General features: G+C 34.0%; 1 protein-coding gene across 1 annotated transcript; it reads left to right on the top strand.

Moving 5' to 3' along the window:
• The first annotated feature begins 1,618 nt into the window (after window positions 1-1,618).
• LOC110095748 lies at window positions 1,619-2,968 on the top strand. Its single transcript, XM_020821408.1, has one exon. The coding sequence runs from the start codon at window positions 1,619-1,621 to the stop codon at window positions 2,966-2,968; it is 1,350 nt and encodes a 449-aa protein (XP_020677067.1).
• The last annotated feature ends 24,363 nt before the right edge of the window (window positions 2,969-27,331 follow it).

Genomic DNA, 27,331 nt, shown 5'->3' with positions numbered 1-27,331 from the left:
CACCGGTTAATCGAGATATTCTCTTAGATTTTTTGGTTATCAGCAGTACGTAGGATGTAATTAATGTGGATGTGGATTTGTCTCTAAAGAAGAATGTTGATCTTCCAGTGGTTGTTCCTGAAGTATTTTTAGCCAATTTTAATTCTGATGTGAATAAGGATGGCAATGTGAAGGTTAATTCGGTTTGTAGTAAATGACCTAATGTGAGGGTAGACAATCTGGATCTGGGTTCTTTCTTGTCTGAAGATGGTAAAGTGGCTTTACTTCTTGTTGATAAGGAATTGGAAAATACTAAAAAATTAGAAAAAGCCATTGTTGTGAAGATCATTGGTGACAATATTCTATTTCACACAGACTTGAGAAGACAGTGGGATAAATTTGGGAAATTCCACATCACAGGCTTGGGACTTGGATAGTTTTTGTGCTCTTTTGAAGACTTGAAGGCTTTAGAAAGTATTCTTTCAGGTGTCCCTTGGTGGATTAGGGGGCAGGTTGTTGGAGTGGATAAATGGTCGGCTACTTTCAATCCAACGTCTCTCAAGGGCATTACTTCTCCTGTATGGATTAGACTACCCAATTTACCTCTACAGTGTTGGGATGAGGTAAACATTTGTAGAATTGCTTCTCTGGTTGGCAAGCCGTACCTTCTTGATGGGAATATGTTCCAGTTGAGTAGAAGGGAATTTGCTCGAGTTTGTGTTTGCATTCCTCTTGATTTGAAGCTGCCACAAGGTGTTTGGGTGAAGGGTTTAGCTGGAGAATTTTATCAAAAAGTAGAGTATGAAGGGGTATCTATGATCTGTTTTGAGTGTTGAAAAATTGGACATGCTTTAAAAGCATGTGCTGATTTGAAGAATAAGGTGGTAGTGGAATCTAGCATTGCTCATACTGCTAGAATGGATGGTGGACAGATCTCTCAAAAGTTTGCTATAAAATCTGTTATTGAAGATGGGAAGGCTGAAGGTAACTCCTGGATTTAAGTGAATCATGGTAAAAAAAGTTTTAATAAGGTTGCTGCAAACAGGAGATTTTTTAACAAAAAATTTTCTCTCCCTATGAAGAAATTGTTTATTCCTAAAAATGGAGTTACTAATTTGAAAATGATGGGTAAGTTGGTAGAGGAGCAAGGTGAAGCTAATAAGGATTTCCTTATTCCTAGAGCGGGTGTGAATGAAACTTCTATGGAAGATTGCCCTGCTATGGAAGCTCAGATGGTGAAGGAAGCGAAACAGGAAGGGAATAAAGGTGATAATTCTGGTGTGGAAATTCTTAATAAATTTGATGTTTTGTTTGGATTAGAAGAATTAAATGAGGTGAAAGCATTTGATTCTGATAATGTGAATGGTATAGAGGAAGGGGAAATTTTTTATTCTAATAAAGACTTAGCCTTAAACGTCTTTGATAGAGGCATAGAGTTGCTACCAGAGGCTTTTCAGAAGAAAATTAAGGATTTGCCTGTTAATAACACTTCAATGGGCGGGAGTCATTCTTATGAGAAAAAGACTAAGCTTATTAAAGAGCATAGATCCCTTGGGTCTGGCAACGTTATTCCTCATAACAGGAAGATGGAAGGTGGAAAAGCTAAGAAGGTTGGGGTGCCTTCCCCCATCATTAAGCGATGACTTTATTGTTGTTTTGGAATTATAGAGGAGCCAAGAAGGTGGAGGCTGCTCTATATCTTAAGGAGGTGATCAAGGATCATAGGGTTTTCTTTGTAGGATTATTGGAAATGAAAATTAATTCTCAAGATAATAGCCACCTTATGAAATTTTTGGGCACGAATTGGGACTCTTTTGTAGTTCCATCTGTTGGTTTGTCAGGTGGTCTAATGGTAATATGGAGGAATGACTTAGTAGCTTTTTCTGTTATTGAAGCTTCTTCTCAGATGATTTTGGGTAAACTGGAGGTTCACGGCAAAGGTAGCTGGATTGTTGCTTCTGTGTATGGCAGTACAAATGCTCACGAAAGGAAGAAACTTTGGATTGATATTGAAAGGCATTGTTCAAATGATCTCCCTATGGTAGTGGGAGGGCATTTCAACTGTGTACTTTCCCAAACTAAGAAAAGGAGAGGGAAAACATTTTGCTTGACTAAAGGGTCAAAGGATTTTAATAACTTCATGATCATTAATGATCTTCATGAGGTGAAATCAATGGGACCAAGGTTCACTTGGTGTAACAATAAAACTGGTAATGCCAGGATATTGGAGAAGTTAGACAGGTGTTTGATTAATTCCTCTGCATTGAACAACATCCATCTTGCTATAGTTAAGCACTTATCCTGTATAGCATTGGATCATTGTCCGATACTGTTGGATATCTACAAACTTATGGAGAGTTCAAACAGGGATATCCATTATGAAGAGACTTGGGCATCTTACCATGGTGCAACTACATTGGTGAAGAAAATTTGGCTTAAAAACTGTTTGGGTTATCCACCATCTGCTCTCAATTTAAAACTCAAGAGGACTCTAAGAGGTCACTTTTACTGGAGTAAGGCAAAGTTCATGAATCTGAATTTATTAAGGGATAAACTGAAGAATGAAATTCTGGAAATTCAGATGGAGGAGGATGAAGGTTTGATATCTTTTGATATATTACATCTTTTGAGGTTTAAAATTAACGAACTCAGTGTTACTTTGGCTAGGCTCAACACTTGGTGGAGACAAAGGGCTAAAGCAAGATGGATGGACGAAGGTGATTGTAATTCGTCTTCTTTTCATTCTTTTGCCAATGCTAGAAGAAATAACAACTGGATTAGTTATATAATGACTAAGGATGGTATTATTTCGGAAGATGAAGCTGTGATCCAGAGGACTTTCTCAGATTTTTTCAAGTTGAAATGGCAACACAGAAAATGTTCATTAGATGGGTGGCTGAATCCATCTGCTGTCATTAGTAATGTTGACCAAATTATGCTTGATGCTAAGTTTACAAGGGAGGAATTACAGGTGGTTGTGGAAAATTAGGTAAGAAGCATTTCTCCAAGTTTGGACGGGATTACCCTCTCTTTTTTCAAGGACTTTTGGGACGTGGTTAAAGAAGATGTTTGGCTTGCGGTTAATCATTTCCTGAATTCAGGTGTTATGGATCGGTCTTGGAAAGACACCTTGATTGTATTGATCCCGAAAATCAAAAGTCCTCAAGAGTCTGTTCACTTCTGTCCTATCAGTTTGTGTATGACTATATATAAAATCATTATGAAAATGTTACTGAATAGATTGGAAAGAGTCATACATAAGATCATTTCGATGGACCAAGCGGCTTTTGTAAGAGGTCGTTCTTTATCTGATTATGTGCTTTTGGCTCAGGAGGTATTTAACAAATTCAGGTGGTCCAAATCAAGAAGAGGGATGGTAGCCATTAAGCTTGACATGGAACAAGCTTATGATAGTATGGGATGGCAAACGTTAAGGCAACTACTCATTCGTTTCAATTTTCCTAATAAAGTTTTGGAACTTTTATTGCAATGTGTACTTAATCACAAGTATTGCATTTTGATCAATGGGAAGAAAACTGAATGGATTGAAGGAAAGTGTGGATTTAGGCAAGGTTGCCCTTTATCCCCATTTTTATTCATTTTATGCTCTCAAATTCTTTCTGATGCTTTATTTTTAAGAAGAAATGGTTTGGGTATTTCAATTTCTCTATTATCTCCTAGAGTATCTCACTTACTCTATGCGGATGACATTTTAATCTTTTCGGAGGCAAAGATTAAAGAGGTTAAGGAATTAAAGAAGATTATATCCAGTTATTGTGGTTGGACGAGACAAAAAGTGAACACTTCTAAATCCATGATTCTTTTTGGAAAGAACACCAAGAGAAGTACTCAGGAAAAGATTGTTAAACAGCTTAAATTCATGGTTGTGAAGAAAATTACCTATCTCGGTGTTAAAATGACTTTGAGAAGAATGGTGGCATCGGATTTCCAGGTATTATTGGAAGTTGCGGCTAGTAAACTGAATACATGGGGTAAGAAGTGTATTTCATTAGAAGGTAAATTGGTATTAGCTAAATCAGCATTCCTTTCCCTTCCTTCGTTTTTATCTACATTTTCATTGGTTCCTTTGAGCATTAATAAGGAGTTTGATAAGATGTGTAGAGGGTTCTTATGGAGTAAAAATAATGGTAAAGATGGCCTCCATTATGCATCTTGGAATTTACTTTGTAGACCAAAGAATGAGGGTGGCAGAGGCTTATTTTCATCAGTTTTGAAGGTTGGTCCGTTACGTGCCAAATTTGCTTGGAATTTTTTCTCTAAGCCAAATACACTATTGAATCTTATTCTTAGAGCTAAGTATGGAGGAGATGTGTGGTCGGGTAAAGTGAAGAAAGGTTGTTCTTCGACTTGGAAGATTATCACTATGGGAGCTAATTTTCTTAAAAATATTGTTAGATGGGAGCTGTCCAATGGTAAATCAATCAATTGGCTGCAGGATTCCTGGATTTTAGACAGATGTATTGCATCCTGGCCGACATTTGTCAATATTCATGAAAATTCAGAGATCTTTCTTAGCTCTTTTATTTCCAATGGCCATTGGAATCTGGATAAATTGAAGGTTGTTTTTGGTGAACAACTTTTAATCCTTATTAGTAAAATTCCTATCAGGAATGACAGAATTTCAGATGCTATTGAATTGAAGGGAAAATTTACTGGGAAATCAATTACAGCCTTGGTGTGTGAGGATGCTATGGTTCATAAAAATGAATTTGCTCATTGGAATTGGATGAAAAAACTTAAGTTGAAACCGAAAATTGAACTTTTTTGGTGGAGACTTTGTAATTATGCCATTCCTTGTAATTCCTTTCTTGTGAAAAGGAGGTTAAGTAACTATTCTGAATGTCCAAGGGGTTGTTGAGAAGATGAAAATTACAGCCACTTAGTAGGGAATTGTTCCAAGTTAAGGAAGGTAATTGATTTACTGAATAGTTGGGGATTTATTGTTTCAGTTTTTAACAGTTTTGAAGATTGTTTGGAAAGTCTTCAAAGATACGTGGGGAAGAATTCTAATTTTAGCAAATATTTTTTGTACTACGGTTTTTCTTGTTTGGAAGAGCAGGTGCAAGTTGGTTCATGGCAAAGATGAGGATTCTGATAACAACATAGCTGCAAATGTTATCTCTTTTGCAGTAAGAAGTAACTTTTTAAATCTCCAACCAAAAAATTGGGATGCTAACTAGCTTTTGTTGTTTTCTCCTTGGCATCCTCCTCCTCCCAGGTGGATTAAGATAAATATAGATGCAGCTCTTAAGAGAAATCATTTGGCTCGAATTGGCGGTGTGGCCAAAGATAAGAAGGGGAGATTTTTGGTTGCTTTTGGAAATCAGTCCTTGCATTGGGACATATCGCAATTGGAGTTATTAGCAGTGTTGTATCTGAAGAATGTGTTTCAAAATTGTATGTTTGAGGCTCAAGGTGTGATCATCGAAGGGGACAACTTCAATATCATCAAAATTTATACAAAATTCGGTCAAAAATTGGAAGGTTAGTAGATTAATTGATGATAATTTGGCTTTCTTGCTTTAGTTTAAGCAAATTGTTTTTTTCCCATTCAAATAGGAATGACAACAAATTAGTGGATATTTGTGCTAATTTGACACTAGTTAGTTCTTTTTTGTGGGAAGATCTTCATGATGCTTTGATTCCTCCTTCTTTCTTCTATTTCTTGAAGGAGGAATGTGATGCTTTAGGTTTGACTTGACTTGTAGTTTTTTTATTGTCTTTTAATGCAATTTAGCATTTCTTTCAAAAAAAAAAGGGTAGAAAAAAGCTAGTAGCACCACTATTGCTTGTATTCTAGCTACAAGAGATAAAGTTTCTTCAAAGTCAATCTCTTCTATTTGGTTGTACCCCTTAGCCACTAGTCTTACTTTATTTCTAAGCACTACATTAGAGTTATCCATCTTATTTTTGAAAATTCATTCCTTAGGGCTTTTAACTATATCCCATGCATTATTTCTAGTAAATTGATTCAGTTCTTCTTTTATAGCTCGGAATTAGAATTCATCAGATAATAAATGATTTATGTTTATAAGTATAAACATTGAGATAATAGTAGAGTGCATAACTTCTTTCCTAAGTCCATGTCTAGTTCTTACAACTTTAGATGGGTCTCCTAAGATCTGTTTGTTAGGATTAATTGAAGAATATCTTCATTCTCTAGGCAATAGATTTTTAGGTTCTACCCTTTCTTCTAGATTTATAGATTATACTCCTTAAGTGACTTCAACCACTTCTTCTTCTTCTAACCTAGACCCTCTAATATTATTTAGATTCATAAAAAACTACATGAGTAGCCTCCTCTTCCACCAGTGTCCATTTATTAAAAACTTTAAAGGATTTTTTTAACATTTGAGTATCCTATGAAGACTCCATCATATTTGGGGTCAAACTTTATTAGCAAAAATTTCTTATTATTTAGAATGAACACTTCACATCCAAAGATATAAATATGAGAGAGGCTGGGTATCTTATTATTAAGGATTTCATAGGGTGTCTTATTTAGCTTTGATTTAACATTTACCCTATTTAGAACATAATAGGTTGAATTTATTATTTTTGCCTAGTGGCTTCTACTAAGGTCTTGTTCTTTATTTCAGCTACCCCATTCCGCTGAGGTGTTTTAAGTGCTAAAAATTTATGATCTATCCCTTGATCCTCATAGTAAGATTCATTTTTTTTTTCAAATTCTTCAACATGGTCACTATGAATGGTCAGAATTTCACACCTAGTTTCCTCTGAATTTAAGTGGAGAATATCCTAAACTCCTCAAATGATTCACATTTAAGAGACAAGAATCTAACCCAAGTAAATCTCGAGTAATCATCAACAGTAACATACTCGAAGACCTTCCTTAATAGGCTTGTAGGGCTAACAGGTCCAAAAAATTCATATGAAGGACTTGTAATGGTTTGTTAGTGTTAATGTCCTTAATTTAGTGGAAGGGTGATTTGACTTATTTTTTTTTTAACTAACAGGCATCACACAAGTGGTCCTTAGTGAATTCTAGCTTAGGTATGCCTCTCACTATGTCTCTTTCGGTGATTTTTCTAAAACTTTTCATTCTTGTATGACATAATCTCCTATGTCATAATAAGGATTCATTACCAATAATTTTTAGGAAAATAAAAGTAGCAGAATCAATGCAATTCAAATCTAGTATGTAAACATTATTAATTGTTTTTTCCTTATAAAATAGTATTTTTGTTTAAGCAAATCATGCAGCTGGTAGATTAAGATTTTATGTCGAAGCCTTTACCACAGAGTTGTCTAAGGGTGAGAAAATTATTTTTTATGACATGTACTAGTAAAACATTTTTAATCATTAAATTTTTTGAGTTACTAATTATACGTGATCCAACCACATTCCTAGTGGTATTATCTCTAAGTGTTTCCTTACCTCATGCCCTGGCCTCCAACATGATGAATTTCTTTACATCTCTAGTCAAATGCCTTAAACATCAGTTTTCCAGGTATCACATGCTCTCACTGGGCTTTTTGTTAGAGTAGACCTATAAAATCATCATTGATTAAATATTGGAACCCAAATAAGTTTGGGATCCACCTTACAGTTTGAAGGATAAAATGCTTGCATGTTATGTTGTGGTTTATGGCATGCTCCATATCAATAATCAGTTTTTAATGCATGCTCCATATCATCAGCTTCATATATACATGCCTTTGAATCTTTAAAAGAATTATCTAAATCAACATGAGATACTTTCTAGGAATCATGCATAGTAGTTAAATCAAGGTGCTTCTTTTTTAATGAATCAAATTCATTAAGTAAGATCAAATAATTATTATGCAAGAAAGAGTGATCTTTCCTAAAGCATTCAAACTCATTTTACAGATATGAAAAATTAGAATTATGTTAGATATATTTTATTGAGCTTTATATTTATATTATGTATTTCTTATAAACTTTAAATAATTAATTATAAGAAAGCTCACATACCTTAGTTTTCTGCCATTAAGCATAGGTTGGTTACCTTCTCTTCAGCTTCTATCTTAGGTGAGTCTAAAGCAAAGTCTACCCAAAAGGCCTTCTAAGTCCGTTGCTTGTTCTTCTTGAATTTGTCTTTTTCATCACCATTCTCCTTGATTGGGTGAGTTTTAAAATTTGGTCAATAAGTCCTCATGTGTCCTAGCTTCCTGCATCTAAAATAGATGATATCAAAAGAAGCCTAGAAATTCTTATTAGATTTTCCTTTATTTCATTAATGACAGTGCTTTTGCTTTTTTTTTCAAAAAAGCTTTTGAATTATCTTGTCATTAGGGGATTGTTATCATATTCTTAAGATAAAGAATTATCACTTTCAGAATCATTAGCCTTCAAATTAACTATTTTCTTTTTTTCTCTTTTCTCACCTACATCAAATATGCTTTTGACTCACTTCTTAGTCAGAAGTAATGCTTGGTTGAGGAAACTGAAACTGTCAGCTCATGTAGAGCTTTTCTGGCGGAGAATGAGTAAAGCAGCTATCCCTACTAATGATTTCTTGAAATACAGAAACTAACAAATGAAGACTTGTGTGCTAGAGGCTGTCTAGAGTGTGAAAATCTGGAACACATCTCTGTCTGTTGCATAGAACTGCAAAAAATCATAAGACCAATCCAGAGCTGGGGAATTTATATTCCTGTTTTTGAGTCTATAAATGAATGCTTAGTTGAGCTGAGAATTCTATCTACATTTGCTCCAAATACAGCTGGGCTTTATTGCAATGTTGTGTATTACAATTGGTGGAACAGGACTGCTGTAAAACATTGGAAAACTGCTATTCCCATTTCTACTTTAGCAGCTAATATGCTATTTTCTGCTGTAAAAACCTCTAATCCTTTCATTGATAGCTGGGGTGCTAATCTCCCTAGGGAGTTTCAAACCATTTGGCACCCTCCACCGCTTGATTGGATTAAGATTAATGTGGATGCATCTCTACTTACTTCTTATAGTGCTGGAATTGGAGGTTGCTTTAGAGACTATAAAGGGAGATTATTGATTGCTTCAGTGAAAAGAAAACACATTGGGATATAGCTAATCTTGAATTGGATGCTGTTATGACACTTAGAAGACTCATTCAACCGTGGATGCTTGAAAGTAAAGGAGTAATAATTGAAGGTGATAACATCAATGTTATCAAATTCATTCAACATTCGTTGAACAAGGCTAAGTGGCAAGGATATAATTGGATTGAGGAGGATTTTCTCTTCTTGACTGACTTCAATAAGGTAATTCTTCATCATGTTCATAGGAGTTGTATTAAGGTAGCTGATTTGTGTGCTACTTTGCCAAGAGAAAACAACTTTTAGTTTGATAGTTCTTCTTTTGCTAACATTCCTCCTTCTCTTTGTTCTTTATTGAAGGAGGAATGTAAGCCTTTTCTTTAGTTTGTATCAAGCTCCTTTTTTTCTTATTAATTGCAAATTGCATTCATCAAAAAAAAAAGTCATAAGTAATGAGTGGTCTAAATAAGTTATCAATTAAATAAATATTAAGATCTTTGAATTCAATAATAGCAGTGATTTTTCCTTTGTAGGAACTAGTTAGACAATGCAAAATCTTGTTAACTTTACTCAAATTTGTACATTCTCTACCTAATGAATATAGGGAAGTGACACTTTGAGTGAGCATAGTATACATTTCATAAATAGATTCACTAGGTTTCATTCGAAATAGTTCATAATCATGAAGTAGAATTTTTAGCCCAGATTATTTCACTTTATTTGTTCCTTAGGTTATGAATAGTTTATCCCAAATTTTTTTACTAGTTGTGCAAGTAGAAACACACATGTAATCATCAAATTTAAAAGAATAGAAAAAGTAGTTTAAATATTTTGCATTTAATTGGGCTAAATCTTTATCACTATACTCCATTAAAAAAAGGTAATTCATTTTTAATGCCATTTACAATATAAGAAGGTGAAGAGTATCAGCCCTAAATTAACATTCACATGCAATAATCTATAGATTGGAAGAAAGTAGACATGTGAAATTAGAAAAAAAAATAAAAGGAATATTATCAAATAAAGGTGGTCATGTGATCGAATACCCTTCCACGATATTACGATTACCAAAATTAGCCATGAATCATTTTTCAAAAGTTTTCTAAGACTTATATTTTTAATCCCACTCTGATTCCACTTGAACATTCGGGAAGGTCATGAGACCTCAAATAACTAGCCTGAGTCTAAATAAGAGGGGGGTCAATTGGTTATATTAAAAACTTCTTTAACAAAAATAAAATCTTTTTATAACTTGATGTTAAAGCAAATTAATTTCATAATAATAGAAAATCAGAGCTTGTCAACCATATAGTAAATTATAGAACAATAAAAATGTTAAAAATAATAAGAACAAACACATTGGATTTCATAATGGTTCAATCTAACCTGACCAACATCCACTCCTCATAACTCTTCATTCTAGTTATTGAACCAAAAGTAGTGTCTCTTCTTTTTTTTCATAACAAGGTGGAGAATCACTAACAAAATCTCTTCTACCAACCCGGTGCAACAGAGGTTCTTACTCTTTTTCACTCTCCTCGTGAAGGAAGATAACCTGGAAACCTTTTTCTCACTCCTAAAGATGGCAGATGAACAAGATATCATTTTTCTCCCACTTGGAGATGGAAAAGAACCAAGACCTAGTACTATTGAATGTCTTTCTAGAGCCTCCAATGAATCAAGGCAGAAGCTTGAAGAAGATAAGGAAGAACCTTGCTTTGAGAAACCTTGTGAATCCCTCACAAATCTCCCTTATAATAAGTCTTCCTCTCTTCTCTCTTGCAAAGCTCTCATAAGCACCTTTTGCTCCCACTCAAAACACTTTAGTAGCAAAAAGTCTCTTAGGTAAGCCATTTTGAAAGCTTAAATAGCCTCTCTAATCATCTAATATGATCCAAGATTGTTCTATACGATTAGTTCAAAGTACTCTTATTAGTATTGTACAAAGAGATAGATCATGTACAATAAATTCAAAGAGATGAACGAATTGTCCAAATGATTGAAATCATCATCCAGTACAATTAGTATTATATAGCCATTTGAAAAGTACAAACTGTATTGTCCTGTACGATTAGTTCAATGGTTTGTACTGATCATCTAGTATGATTGGTGTCGATAAATTATCATCCCATATAATGATTGGTAAGTATAGTACAAAAATGGGGAATTATTCTATATGATTAGTTAAAAACTATAAAATTTTCACCTTGTACGATAAATGACTATTAATTATCATCCCATGTAAGAATTGTGTCGTGCAGCACAATTGGTCAAATCATCCTGTATGATTAGTATAAACATCATGTATAATTTCTTAGTACGATGGGTGGTCATTAATTATCATCTCATGTAAGAATTGAGTCGTATAATACTATCGATCAAATCATCATTTGTGATTTGATCGTGCAAATTAACCATAATTTTTTTCCTAATCACGGGATCAATTTCGACATGATTTTCATAGATCATACAATATGATACATATCATATGATAAGATTAGACAAAAATCTAAATATTGAAATATTGTCTAAATTATGATTTGCGTCTTAATGTAATAATTATAAATGACCATCAAGTATGATAAGGATCATCCATTATGATTAGTTTAATTAATCTCAATTAACAAAGTGCCCTAATTAGAGTTTTATGGTTAACTGATCCTCCATTATGATATAAGTCATCCTTTATGAATAATTTAAAAATAAATTTTTTTTTAACTCATTGACTAACTATCTTGAGTGTTTGTTTGTAAGGTTACTTAGCTTTAAGATCCACCAGAATACATGATTGACTCAAAAAATGTAAAAAGTACAAAAAGACTAAAAATATAGACTTTAATCCTAGTCTACCATGTCTTAAGCTAATCGAGGTTGCAAGTGAGCTGTGGTCCTAAAATGTTAGAAAGTAGGGCTAAAACAAATATGCAATCAATTCAATTATCATGAGATAACATAGTGAGAAATCCAATAATGTTTATTATCATCCAAATCACAAGACTTAGGTCTATAACTACAACACTTATTTAGTTTAAGTTTAATTAAATTTTCAAATGCTTATAGCTTATGATCTAACCACCCAAATATGATGCAATTTGAAATAGAGGACCATGATACAATATAATTTCAATCCATGGAGTTTGGAGTCTTCATACATTAAGATCTTTTGAATATATCAATTTGAATTTAAAATTTCAAGTCAAGATATTTTTTTAACCAGGAATGAATTTGCAAGATCTTATACTCTATGAAATTCTTGAAATATCTTCTTCAGGTTCATAGAAGACTCCAAGAGCTAATTTCCACTAGTTCAAAAGATGGATTGAGATAGTTCTTTCTCTCTCCTTCTTTCTCTCTCTTATTGGTTGGGATTTTCTTGAACTAAAGGAGGTTGTAGGGAACTATGCAGGAGATAAGGAATTTGTTGTGGAGATATGGAAATGATTGGAACAACCCTTTTCTCAACCAAAGAGGGGGTATTTATAAGATAGAAAATAGGATGGAGGGCTTGGATCTTACCACCTAAGCCAAGGTCAACATTCATTTCAGTTAAGGACTGACCAATAGGATCTAAGGGAAGGTTCTAGAGAGTTTGAAAGCACATGGTTAGTTATTGAGGGAGTTATGGTTGAACCAATAATTAGAGAGAGATTATTTTAGGGCATCTTGCCACATCAGAAGCTAAGGTGGCAAGAGCTTGACCTAAGTTGTAAAGAGAAGGTTCTAGAGTCTATCCAAACCACTGGTTAGGTCCAATTTGGGCTAGATCAAGAATGGACATAAGAAAGTAGGTTTTGGTTGGCATGGCTCAACTCGAATGGTTGATCCAGGACAAACCATGTGTTAGCCTCATGGGTCATATACATTGGGTCAATACACAGCTACTACAACCATTTAGGGTATTTAATATTACAAGGATTGGGTTTTAGTAGACAAAAATCCCATTTACTCCACTTAGTTCAACCCAAATGGCTAAACAAGATGGGCCCATGGGTTTAAACATTTTAAGTTGACTCATGGGGATCTAAGGATCTATCCCCTTGATTTTGGTTCATTGGTATGATCAAAATCTAGAGTTTTATATTTTAAAAGCATATATGGTTAATTTTGGTCAACCATGGTTGACTTGGTTAAACATATTTGATCAGGGGTCAATGATGGGTCTAACTCATTCTAAATAATATTTTGGACATGTTAGATGTGGTCCCATAATTTGGTGAGGCCATTTAGTTGAAATTGCATTCTTAAGGGCTAAAGGGCCCCTTTGGTCAATTCTAAGTTAACTTGGTCAATGAAGGTTTGATGGGGTCTCCATTCATATAATGTATTTTAAAGGGGTAAAATGGTAATTTGGTTAACCTATGTTAGCCAGGGTTTGAAAATTGGTTTAATGCACTCCAAATAATATTTTGGGAATTATGGAGGAGGTTGCATGGCTTGGTTTGACTAAGCCATATTGAGGTTTAAGAAAATTTTATTCATATTGGTTTAGGGTTTTTGGGTTCTATGATAACCTTGTTCAACGATCAACCAAGGTTCAATACTGTTTTAACATACCATGCTAGTGATGATGATCTTGATCACTAAGTTTGATGATAATATGTTATAGGCTATAAATATTTGAAGGTTTTATAGGCTATAGAATTGCTTTGAGTTTCCAGAGTTAGGGATTTTTAAATGGCTATGAATTGATATGGTTGACAATAGAGATATACCTAACCGATATGCAAGTGATTGATTATGAATCCAAAGTCATTTGCTAAGGTTTGAGGGCAATAGAAATTTTTTCAAAATTAGGTTATGGACTAAGTGATATTAGGTTTTGTTCTAACATTAAATTTTGGAATTTTGAATAGACTATGAGTTTAGTCACTAAATTTAATTTAGAGTTTGAAATGATATGAAAATTGACAAACATCAATGATCGTTAGTGATTGAACAGGTGATCAACTAATTATAACTCAGGACTATCAACTGAAGAATTTAATATTTGATTTTTATTTGAATTTTGAATTGATCAATGAAGTTTAATGATTGGATGAATTTTAGCTTTGTAATGATCATGCAAGTAGTAATCATTTGGTGATTATTAATTCATAGATCAGATGATCAAATGATAATCAAGGGTGGCTATCAAATGATAATTTTATTGGTAAATGATCAGGCCACCATGCCAAAACACAGTGATGAGTTTGATTTAAAGTTTTAGAGTTTATTTTAGTGATTTATGTATGGATGATGAATGTTTGGTATATGGAGATTGACCACATTCAAAAATGTGGTCAACACTCTCTAGCCCTAATTTGGAGAATTAATAATATTACAAATATGACCCAAGGACTTGATAATCAATGACTTCTATAACTTAAAATTTTTTTAGTGCTATATTTTTTAAAACTTAAAGCTAAGTAACATGAATAAAAAAATCACGCTTAAAATAAATTCATAACTTTTAAATCACTAAACACTTGAACTCAAACCAACCATTAATGTCTTTAAACAAACAAATCAATCATAGACAATTCTAACTACTAGAGTCTAAGATCTTTCAAAGCCACACAACATTATACACACATTTTAGATGGCTTGCAAGGACAACCAACTTTACCCTAGGCTAGGCTGGTGGGTTAGTTTGGTTTGGTTTTCCTGGGGTTCATCAATTTCCCTCAAGATGGTAGCGTTAAAAATTTTCACATATTTCCTAGTGCTTAATTAGGGGTTAAATAGAATTCCTCAAATATTTCATTTATCCTTTATTCACTATGCATAATTCACACATAATTATTTTTCCATTATATCTATAAGAATTTTGATTACCTTCATTTCTGGTGATAATAAGTCACTTAAGAAGAAAAAGTATGGGAAAATTTTAATATTTTGGTTTAGAACATCCTGGGCCCTTAGAACATTATTGGAGATTTCAATTATGTTAGAAAGACAAATGAAAAAAATTGGAGAAAACTCACCTCTACTTTCTGAGCTTAGAGATTTTAATGATGATATGTTCAACACTAGCCTAATTAAACTACCTTAATGTTGTCAACCTTATAGATGGTGAAACAATAAGATTTAGAACCCCATCAAATTTATTTGAATTGTGCTTTCTGTAAGAATTCTTAGATGAGTAAATTTCCTCTATCTCACTATAATGTTTTGAGCCCTTAACCGTCTAATCGTTTTCCTAATCTTCTTCAACTATATTCATCTATTTCATTATCCTAAAGATTCATATATATGAATTATTAGTCGAATTGCTCTGATTTCAAAGATGTTGAGTTGTATGCTTGGAATATTTTAGTTTAAGGGATCTAATGTTCCCTTTATGCAATAAGCTCAAATATGAGAGCAGTGATTTCAATTCAATGATATGGAAATTCTCTTTCAATCTTTAAAAACAATTTTAAAGGCTCAAAGAAGATCAAAACATCTTCTACAATAATATTGAAAACAGTCCTTTAGATATAAACTTACTTTATATTGCCCAGAACAAAAAAGATCTTATTGATGCAATTAGCTTTGAAAATAACTACGTTAAATAAAGGGCTAAATATTCATGGTTAACACATGTGGATGATGATATTAAATTTCTTTATCACAAAATTAAAATAAGGGAAGATAAATAAATGATTCAGGAAATTCGTGGTGAATATAAACATATCTATTCTCTGGTTGATATCTCTAATGAAGCCATCTACTATTTAAATATTCTTTTTAGTAGAGATACCAATGCTCAGATCACTAATGTTTCAATTCCCCCCAGACACATGCTCAATGCTAAGGAACATAACATTCTTCTTTTGGATTTTAGTTATGAGGATATTAAGTATGCTCTCTTTGAGTTAAGCAAAGATAAAGCTCGTGGGCTGGATGTTTTCTCTAAAAATTCTTCAAGGACTCTTGGAATACCATTGAGCCCTACTTTTCTGAGGATATTAAATACTTCGTTCTCATTTCTTCCTTACAAGAGTGTCAAGCATTATGTTGTAACTCTTATTCCTAGTCTTGTATTCATCCTCTAGGCCTATCTCTTTATGCAATGTGACTTATAAGGTTATTTCTAAAGTTCTAGCTAATCGATTGAGGAACACTTTTCCTTCTCTAATTCACAAAGATTAGTTTTCTTTCAATACAAGGAGAAAAATAGCTGAAAATATCATTCTTGCAAATAAAATCCTAAGGGATTGTAATGATAGCTCTTCTCTTATATGCATTTATGTTAAGATTGATATGAAGAAAGTTGTTCACAATGTGGGCAGGACAATCCTTTATAATAAAATGCTTGCTCTGAATTTCCAATTCAAGTTATTCAATTGGATCAAGCTTGCACTAATGATATGCCCTTCTTTGTTATCATCAAAGGTGAATTGAAAGGATTGACGTCAGACAAGGTTATCCCATATCCCATTTCCTTTTACTTTTATCATGAATGCTTTCTATATATTTATGGAATCATCATGCTTCCCCATTCACAAAATAGGAACTAACATTTCTCATCTCACCCATGCTGATGATTTTCTTCTTCTTCTTCTTCTTTTTTTTTTTTTTTTTGAATGACAGATATCCAACAAATTTCTCAATTTCACCCCTTTTGGGATCCTTTAATATGTACACTGATCTATCTGCTAACTAAGTCAATTTTTTTTTTTTTTCTCTAAATCTGTTAGTTTTACCTTGTACTTCAAAATGCAAAGCATTGTAGGTTTTAAACTTAAATCTCTACTTTAGACTTATTTAGGGATTACCATCTCTACTATCAAAACTAATTACTCTATTTACTCCCCTTATCTGGACAAAATTATGGCATGGCTTCGAGTTGGAAGCAGAAATTGATTTCCTTTTCTCATAGACTTCAAAGAATTCATGCCATCCTCTTAAATTATATTTACTATTTGTTGAGATATGTTAACCTTCCCAAAGCTTAGGAAGACAATATCCAATCTCATTAACATATTTTTGTATGGCAATGTTTATTTTTCTCTAGGTAAAGACAATCTTTCTACGAACACTACTCACACATTATCTAATGCTCAACCTTATAGATGGTGAAACAATAAGATTTAGAACCCCATCAAATTTAATTGAATTGTGCTTTCTGGAAGAATTCTTAGATGAGTAAATTTCCTCTATCTCACTATAAAGTTTTGAGCCCTTAACCGTCTAATCATTTTCCTAATCTTCTTCAACTATATTCATCTATTTCATTATCCTAAAGATTCATATATATGAATTATTGGTCGAATTGCTCTGATTTCCAAGATGTTGAGTTGTATGCTTGGAATATTTTAGTTTAAGGGATCTAATGTTCCCTTTACGCAATAAGCTCAAATATGAGAACAGTGATCTCAATTCAACGATATGGAAATTCTCTTTCAATCTTTGAAAACAAATTTAAAGGCTCAAAGAAGATCAAAACATCTTCTACAATAATATTGAAAACAGTCCTTTAGATATAAACTTACTTTATATTGCCTAGAACAAAAAAGATCCTATTGATGCAATTAGCTTTGAGAATAACTACGTTAAATAAAGGTCTAAATATTCATGGTTAACACATGTCGATGATGATATTAAATTTCTTTATCACAAAATTAAAATAAGGGATAATAAATAAGTGATTCATGAAATTCATGGTGAAAATAAACATATCTATTCTCTGCTTGATATCTCTAATGAAGCCATCAACTACTTAAATATTCTTTTTAATAGAGATACCAATGCTCAGATCACTAATGTTACAATTCCCCCAGACATATGCTCAATGCTAAGGAACATAACATTCTTCTTTTGGATTTTACTCGTGAAGATATTAAGTCTGCTCTCTTTGAGTTAAGTAATGATAAAGCTCCTGGGCTGGATGTTTTCTCTAAAAAATTCTTTTAGGATTCTTGGAGTACTATTGAGCCCTACTTTTATGAGGATATGAAATACTTCGTTCTCATTTCTACCTTACATAATTGTCAAGCATTATGTTTTTAACTCTTATTCCTAAAGCCTTGTATTCATCCTTTTGTCCTATCTCTTTATGCAATGTGCCTAATAAGGTTATTTCTAAAGTTCTAGCTAATCGATTAAGGAACACTTTTCCTTCTCTAATTCACCAAGATTAGTTTTTTTTTCAATACAAGGAGAGAAATAGCTGATAATATCATTCTTGCAAATAAAATCCTAAGGGATTTTAATGATAGCTCTTCTCTTAAATGCATTTATGTTAAGATTGATATGAAGAAATTTGTTGACAATGTGGGCAGAATAATCCTTTATAATAAAATGCTTGCTCTGAATTTCCAACTCATGTTATTCAATTGGATCCAAGCTTGCACTAATGATATGCTCTTCTTTGTTATCATCAAAGGTGAATTGAAAGGATTGACGTCAGACAAGGTTATCCGATATCCCCTTCCTTTTACTTTTATCATGAATGCTTTCTATATATTTATGGAATCATCATGCTTAAATGGTTAACTCTTCCCCATTCACAAAATAGGAACTAACATTTCTCATCTCACCCATGCTGATGATTTTCTTCTTCTTTTTTTTTTTTGGATGACAGATATCCAACAAATTTCTCAATTTCACCTCTTATGGGATCCATTAAGATGTACACTGATCGACATGTGTTATTTCTCCTAACATGCAATAGCTAACTAAGTCAAATTTTATATTTGTTTCTCTAAATCTGTTAGTTTTACCTTGTACTTCAAATTTCAAAGCATTGTGGATTTTAAACTTAAATCTCTACGTTAGACTTATTTGGGGATTCCCATCTCTACTATCAAAACTAATTACTCTATTTACTCCCCTTACCTGGACAAAATTATGGCATGGCTTCGAGTTGGAAGCAGAAATTGATTTCCTTTTCTAAGAGACTTCAAAGAATTCAAGCCATCATCTTAAATTATATTTACTATTGGTTGAGATATGTTACCCTTCCCAAAAGCTTAGGAAGACAATATCCAATCTCATTAACATCTTTTTGTATGGCAATGTTTATTTTTCTCTAGGTAAAGACAATCTTTTTACGAACACTACTCACACATTTTCTAATGCCAAAACCATTTGGAGATTAAGTAATACAACCCCTCCTCTCTCTCTCTCGCTCTCTCTCTCTCTCTCTCTCTCTCTCTCTCTCTCTCTCTCTCAAACTTGTATTATAAAGTCTATGGCTCCATTTGGCCAACTTATCCTCCCCTTCTTGGAAACGGTTGCATAACTATGCTTATAAGGTTAGAGACATGATAGACTTTAAGGTGGTTCTTAACCCTCGGCTTTCTTTTTTTTTTTTATCCTTGGATGAATCGCAAATCGCTTGTGAAAAAATATTGGTATGACGTTGTGGATTGTTTTAATTGCTCCTCTGAATCTCATGGTTATGATTTCATCATTGATGGGCAATGCAACCATCCTTATTGTACTAATAATGAGATTCCATATAAAATTCTACAATAATTTAACCTCTTGGTGGCTCGTGAAAGATTAATTGTCTAATAAACTTATATATCACAACATGCATCATGCTCTCCCTAAAGTAGTTTGTCATAAATATATATGATTTAAAAGAATAATTATCAACTATGCATTTTTTGCTAGAGAAAGCATTAGAGGGGGGCTTAAAACCACTAATATTCTTATTAAAAGAGGAAATAGTATCGATGATACATGTCCTCTTTATTGTCTATACAAAGAAAACCATACTCATATTTTCTTTGATTGCATGCAATCACTTCATATACCTAAGAGCACTATACCCTATTGAGATTTCATTCACCTTCGAAATACTATTGCAAGGTCAGTAGAAAATGCTTATTATTGGTTGTGCACATCACTACTTACTGTATTTTACCAGGGATAAACAAGAAGACCTTGAGTGCTAATATCATCATTGACAAAATTAGATTTTTGTTAGATTAAAAAACAATAGATGGCATTCTAATTCTAATTTGCCCATACACTTACAACTTCTATTTTTTTCTTAAGTGCAACTGGATTGTTTATGCTCATATTTTTGCTTGTGTTTTAGCCCACGCCTCTCTGCCCTATAATTATTACAAAATGTTATTTTATTTTTATTTTTTTCTGCAGTTCTCTTGCGGTTTTGGTTTCTGCTGAAGTATTCATATTGCCTACTAGTTTGAAACCCTTCTTGGTAATTGCTATATTTTGTCTATTCGTTTTCCCAACGATTGGATGATCCTTTCGCTTCTGTTACTATTTTATGAATTGGGTTGGAGCTTATCTGAGAGGCTGTGTTACTAGATGTGTTGGATTCTTATGGTGGTGTTATTTTTTGTTGAATTTTTGCATCTAGGTGGTTTTTTTCTTGATGACTTTTTTATAAATAGATGTTTAACCTTAGCTTTGCCACCTTGGAAGGCATTCCTCACTGAAGTTGTCCATGTTTTTGGCAATTTTAGCGGGTGATTGTGAGTCTTAACGCTATGTTTCTTAAATTTTAGGATCTTTAGGTTTTACAACTTCTCTCTTTTGTAATCTTCTATGATCTCCAATATTGACCATATTGTGTAACTTTTATATAAGTTTTTAACACATATATGAATGCTAGATGTGACCCTCAATTTTTCCCAAAAAAAAAAAAAATACAAAAACAATAACAAATTCTCTACAAAAACAAAATTTCTCCATTAAGTAGGTAAGCTCTCTGCACTGTGTCCCAAAAAAAAAAACTAAAGTTTTTCCACACTACGAGCAGCCCAGCAGATCGTACAAAACAATACAGGCATTAGCATTGCACAAGCATGAGTGTCTTGCAGGTCCGAGTTACCTGCCCGCATAAAAGCTGTAAACACTATCAGAAACATGCGCCATGATGGCACAGCACTGCTGCACAACAGAGACCATAATGAGAATATATGACAACTATATTAGCTGCAAATTACTATCAAATCAACCAAGAAATAGTTGTATTCACTCTTTACAAATGTATCAATGTCTAACGCCACAACAACTATAGATAACCAACATCCAAGTCTCAAGATCTAAGAATTTGGATAACATTATTTTTCGAGCAAAATAAATGCTTAAAAGAAACAATGACATAATTGATGCAGAGAAATCTGAAATAAATAAATAAACTTCTCAATATTATCTATAGCACCACCTTGAAGCTATATACATTTTGGAAACTATGTTTGACTACTGCACGTCAAAATGATGCTGCTGAATGTGCTATGTTAGAAGCAAAGAACAGTGCTTCTCATATCAACAAGAATAGACGAACTTAAATCTTAACTATAATTTTTGTTTAACCTACAAAGAATCAAAACAAAGAAAAAAAAAAAAAGAGTAGATGAACTTCCCTTTTGTGGGGAAAGAATCATGTAAAAAAACATAAAACAGCTCCAAAATTTCCGTAAGCTCAAAATGGAAACTAAAGCTATTTGTCAGGTCCAAAAAACTCAAGATTTCAATTTTGCAAAGGTAAAAAGGGAAGGTGCCAAATTTAATTTACATTGGCAAGAGGAGTAACACTAAGAGGATCTAAAATAGATGGAAACCAAGAATAATCCATACAGTAAACTTAAAACCGCCTCAATAAAGTTACTAAGCTTAAATATATCCCTGTTTAAAAGAATCATGAAGAAATTCTTTTTTGCAACTTTTTGCTCGGTACCGTGGCTCGGAATTGCGGTACTAAGGGGGTACCGAGCCGCCGGCTTAGGTATCCGAATGGGGATCAGCTTCAATAATTATTATGTGCAGACGCTGAACACTGGTCTACATCCGGAGATCAGCCAAAATGAGCCATATTAGTGATACCGAGCCACAGTACCTAGTGGTACCGAGCGACGGCACCGCAGTATCGAGCCGCGGGCTTCGATATCTAGATGGGATTTGGCTTCTGCACAGAATGAATTTTCCTCTCTATGAACCAAACTACCAATATGCTGCAATCCTATCAAATCTTCCTACAAATGTGGCCTCCGAAAATTCGGCCCCGGCCTCCATCCACAATGTTTGCTTTTTCTTTAACGGGGAGAGTTTTAATGGAATTAAGTTCCAGGATAAAATTTGGAACGCAGATAAGTTTGTCATAAGACACTACCCAGAGATTTTGCCCTCATTTTATGAGGACTTTATGATCTGAGTTCTGGTTTCCTATAGGCGCAAGCCCCTATAGTTAATTACCCCTCTCGATAATGAGAGAGAACTTTCGATTAAGGCTAGTCATCAATCATACACATAGATAATACATGTTATCTGGAATATAGTAGCAGCAATGGGTATTTGATGTTGGAAAATTAGAGAGTATGGAGATTTAAAATTTAAAATTAGAAATTTCCACCATCTCGCACTTAAAGCGGATAGTGGGGAAATGTATGATAGACCCGATCAAGATCCCATGGTTCCATCGTCCCAGGTCATCGTGGTCCCTAGTCTACTTAGTCAGAGGAGGAAGTCGACCCAACCTGATAGAAGGATCCTTAACGGCAGCCATGGGTTGCTTCGTCCAAGGGCACCTTATAGACATGGGATGAATATTAGTCTAAGGGGACAAATTTGAATCCACCTTAGCTAACAAAGGGCTTTGTGCCCTATCGATCATATCCTATTGATTCATATCTCAAGGATTTGATGCCATTAAGGAGCGTATAGGCCCTGACCATAACTCGTATTTCGTGGTGCCATTTGGCGACAAAACCACTTGGTTCAGAGGGCCCCAGGTCATAACTTTTTATCCTGCGGTGCCATTTGGCGGAAAGACTGCCGGTTAGAGGATACGTACCACGTCCTTGCTAGCAGGAGATTATTTGAGAATGGATCCTAGTGATATTTTTGACTAGACATTAGCTCTATGTGAGCTGAAGTAAATTTTGATTTGTCCACCTCGGCAAACTGTTGCGGAGGGTGGATGAATTTTGATTTAAGTTGTGGGATGGTTGATTTTTCATTTTAAATATTTTGGAATTTGAAATTTTGGAATTTTTATGGAGTTTTGGATTTTGATAGGCATTTGGATATTTGGGAGACATTTAAAAATGTTTGTGAATCCCTCCGATTGAGATAAGCATTCAACATAGTCATCATCGGGGTATTTGGGGATATTTCTTTTTGTTGATTAAACCCTATCAACTCGACCAATCTGTTGACCGAGGATCAGATTTCTCGTAGGCTTTGTGCTTTTATTAGTGAATTTATATTGTTATATATCTTGAATGCCTAATATGAATATATTAAAACAAATATACCGGTCGTCATCACCGTATACTTATTTGATTGTTCGAACCCTATCGACTTCTATTGACTCGTATAGAAGGATCAGGTTCGAACTTGAATTCACGTATTAACCCGCGCAGCATCCCTAGACGTCACGTGTGTTCCTACAACAAGCTCATCGAGAGCCATACGGGTTTTATGATTATATTTACCCCTTTGTGTACCTATATGTATACAAACTATAGTGCACGTGTAGGGGTATTCTTAGAATATTTAGAGAAGCCTTCTGTCTGCTTGCATAGATGTTGTGGATTTTGTGGCGTGGCGTAGCAGCTTCTGAATTGAGTTATTCACTGCTCTATACAGGTAGACTATCATTTACTACTTGTATGATTTATGCAGGTAGATTATAGTACACTATCGAATCTCCTGCCTTGTACTTGTAGATACTCGTGGATTGCTTGTTGTATGCATAATGAATTTTTCACTGTAACTCATAAGCACTTACACATGATATAGTTACTTCGTATCTTGCAGGTAGACAATAAACTGGGTGTACTACGAGTCTTCTATAGTGGCCCATAGATACTTGCAATTATTGTAGTCATCTTGTACTTTGCTTTTGGGTAGTCTATTGGGTGTACAACGAATCTTCTATAGCAGCTCATAAAATCTTGTATGTTCGCATCATTTCGTTGCTTTTATTGTGATATGTAGTATTTCCACTATCGTTGACTTCGTGTTGAGAGCGTTGTTGCATGTGCTGCTTCTCTTTATTGATGTATTTACTTGTATTGAATTATTGCTGATGACATGAGTACTAGCACAATTTATTTGTATTTATTCACCTTGCAGTTCTATTGCTTATGCGTGTCATGAGGAGCTTCACAAATCCTTTGATATCTTTGGGAATAAACAATGACTTGCACAATGAATTTTCATCATCAATATTCATTTGTAATTTATCGCATATGCCTTTCAATTTTTGTCATTTGTAGGTCTCATTGTTTGAATGATGATATCGACCCTCATTGCACCTGTCATATACCCTTGTATCTGACATAATTATCCTAAATCAATCAATTGATTGAGTCTTCATTATCAACCATATTCTGATGTTGGTTGCAAGGCGTTATTACAAACATCATTGATCTTCTCAAGTGTATTGAACAGTGGGCCATTGCATTCGTCACATATCAAATTTCAATACTTGCAAGATATCTATTGCATGCCACTTTGTTTGTGAAAGAAGTGTTGCACATCTAATTAATTTTCTTGCACCACTATAGTTGTATTCATTACAACTCTTCCATCATCATTTCCAAATGTATTTCAATTCTTATATATGGCCACTAGTAACTTATCACGGTCATTGAGAGAATCATGATGTTCTTTATAATTTCATCATTATTTGTAAATGGGTGAAGCTTATAATCCCTTAGTTCACAGGTCTCATATATCTTCCCTTGCATTTGATTTGGAATTTGTTATCTTACAGATGATAATTTCATTTGGAGCATTATGTCATTCTTCATATGTTTCAATTTGCATATTCAATTCCCCCTCATTTGGTCCAAGCTCAAGTTTCAAATTATTTGAGCCCCGTTTGAGTTCAAGCACCCCCTACAGCCGAGCTTGAATTTATGTTCAATTCAAGTCCAAAATGGGTTCAATTTTGAGTTTAAGATCATGTTCAAGTTTGAGTTCAATGTCAAGTTCAAACTATAATTCAAGTTTGAGCTCAATGTCTTTATAGCTCAAATCACAATCGAGTCCAAATTTTCAATGTCCAAATTAAGCTTTTATTTGTTTCATTAGAGTACAAATTGGCTCATCACTAATTATCTTTCTCTTAATATTCAAGTTCATTCAAATTTGGCTTATTGTCATTTAGGTCCCTTATTCCTTCAATTAAGTTCAAGTTTGAATTATTGAGTTAAATTCAAGTTGAGTTCAATTTGATGTTCAAATTAGTGTCCAAAATAAGTTCATTTGCGCAAGTCCCCTTTTGTCCAAATAATGTCCAAGTCCTTGTCTTTTTTAGATAAAATTTCGGCAGCCTCTCGGCGTCTCTCCCATTTAGGGGAAATTTCGGGAGACTAGCCTTCCCACCACGTGCAATAAAAGCGTGTATGATAGGTGCCTTTTAGACACTGCAGCCGTGTACATTCTTCCCACCACGTGCAATAAAGGGATGTATGGGGCCTTCCGGTGCACCTACATAAAAAACATAGTTGTTCGCCGCTTACGGGTACTTATAAGTAATCCCGCCTCGTCGTAGATGCCGTACCGGGGTCCCATCCCACCACGCACAATAAAGGCGTGTATAAGCAGTTTTCCGGTGCGCCGCGAATGCCGAAAGGGAGTTTAAGGTGATTACCCGTCTCGTCGTAGACGCCGCACCGGGGTCCCATCCCACCACGTGCAATAAAGGCGTGTATAAGCTGTTTTTCGATGCACCACAAACAACGAAAATAGGCTCTCAAGTTTAAAGTGATTACTCGCCCCGTCGTAGGCGCCACACCAGGGTCCCATCCCACCACGCGCAATATGGGTGTGTATGTGTAGTTTTCCGGTGTGCCACGTACTCCGAAAACGGGCTCTTGAGGTTTTGAGTTTAGGAATTTTACCTTTGCAACATTGGTGGTGACGGTAACGTGGCAAAAGAAATTAATTAACTATGAAACTAATAGTTAATGAAAGTAATTTAGCTGACTGTAGTATAAATAGTTAATAAAATTAATTTAACTAACTATAATATTAATAGTTAGCAAAAGTAATTTAATTAACCATGATATGAATAGTTAATAAAATTATTTTAATTAACTATAAGACTAACAGTTAGCAAAAATAATTTAATTAACCATAATATAAATAGTTAATAAAATTAATTTAACAAACTGTTATACTAACAGTTAGTAAAAAATTTTAATTAACTATAATATAAATAGTTAATAAACTTAACTTAATTAACTATAAGACTAAAAGTTAATGCAAATAACTTAATTAAATATAGTATAAATGGTTAAAGAAATTGATTTAACTAACTATTATACTAACAGTTAGCAAAAGTAATTTAATTAACTACAATACTGATGGTCGGTAACAAAAATAAAAACAATCTATAATACTGACTAACTGATATGGAGAATAAAATTAATCTTAATTAGTGCCAACAGATGAAATAAAGTAATAGAGATAACCAACAACCGTTAATTAGCATTAATTAATCAAATGAGATGATAACAGTAATCCACCACAAGTGAAAACGTGATAATGATTTTATATGAATAGTAGTATTATACTATTTCATCATCAAAAAGCTGTCAATAAAAGAAGTATAAAAATACAAAATAACAATAAATAAATAAAAAGGTACAAATTAAATAATAATAATAAAAAGAAAGGCATTCACATGCATACTGTAAAGAGGAGTAGACCTGTCAACAATTGATTCGACCCGAAAACCAGATCCCAAACCGACCCGAAATTCTCGTGTTCGGGTCGACCCAGTTAAATAACGGGTCGGGTTAGGGTCTGGAATTTCGACCCATTTAGCTATTCGGGTCGGATCCGGGTTAACCCGGAAACCCGATAGTAACCCGAATTGACCCGCGACTTTAACAATTTAGGGCGTCTATCGAGCGACGAGCGGGGTCATAACTCATTTGTTCTCGACTTCTCGTCTCGGTCTCGCTCCGTCTCCTGAGTACTGGCTTCTATTTAGGTTTTTCGATTCTCTCAGTCACCTCTCCGCCTCTCAGTCTCCTCTCCGCCTCTCAGTCTCGTCGGCACTCGGCACGACGGCATCTACGCTTACGCTTCACACATTCCCTAATCTATTTCATTGTTTGTATCTCGTTTCTCATTTCTATTAGTATTTTTTGATAGTTTAGCTTTAGAAGATGAAGACATTAAGGTTTTGACTTTGATATTTTGTGTTCTTCATTTTATCATATTTTGTGATCTTCAATCCCGTATTCCGGTGAATTCTATTGCTCTGCTAGGGTTTATTTCGGGCCTTTCGGCTAGGATTATAAAAATTTGTGCAAATATGAAATATTGTTGGCAAATGGCAACGGTGTTTAAGTGATTAAGCAACATATTGATTTTTCTCTACTCTCTAGCTTTGAGTCCTTGAGGCAGTTAGCCGGTTAGG

Source organism: Dendrobium catenatum, unplaced genomic scaffold (assembly GCF_001605985.2).
Source record: "Dendrobium catenatum unplaced genomic scaffold, ASM160598v2 fragScaff_scaffold_696, whole genome shotgun sequence".
In the NCBI taxonomy this organism is placed as follows: domain Eukaryota; kingdom Viridiplantae; phylum Streptophyta; class Magnoliopsida; order Asparagales; family Orchidaceae; genus Dendrobium; species Dendrobium catenatum.
This window is presented reverse-complemented; position numbering and strand designations above follow the sequence as displayed.

Excerpts from the sequence above, each read along its gene's own strand:
- LOC110095748 (XM_020821408.1), top strand. The coding sequence starts at position 1,619 with ATGACTTTATTGTTGTTTTGGAATTATAGAGGAGCCAAGAAGGTGGAG.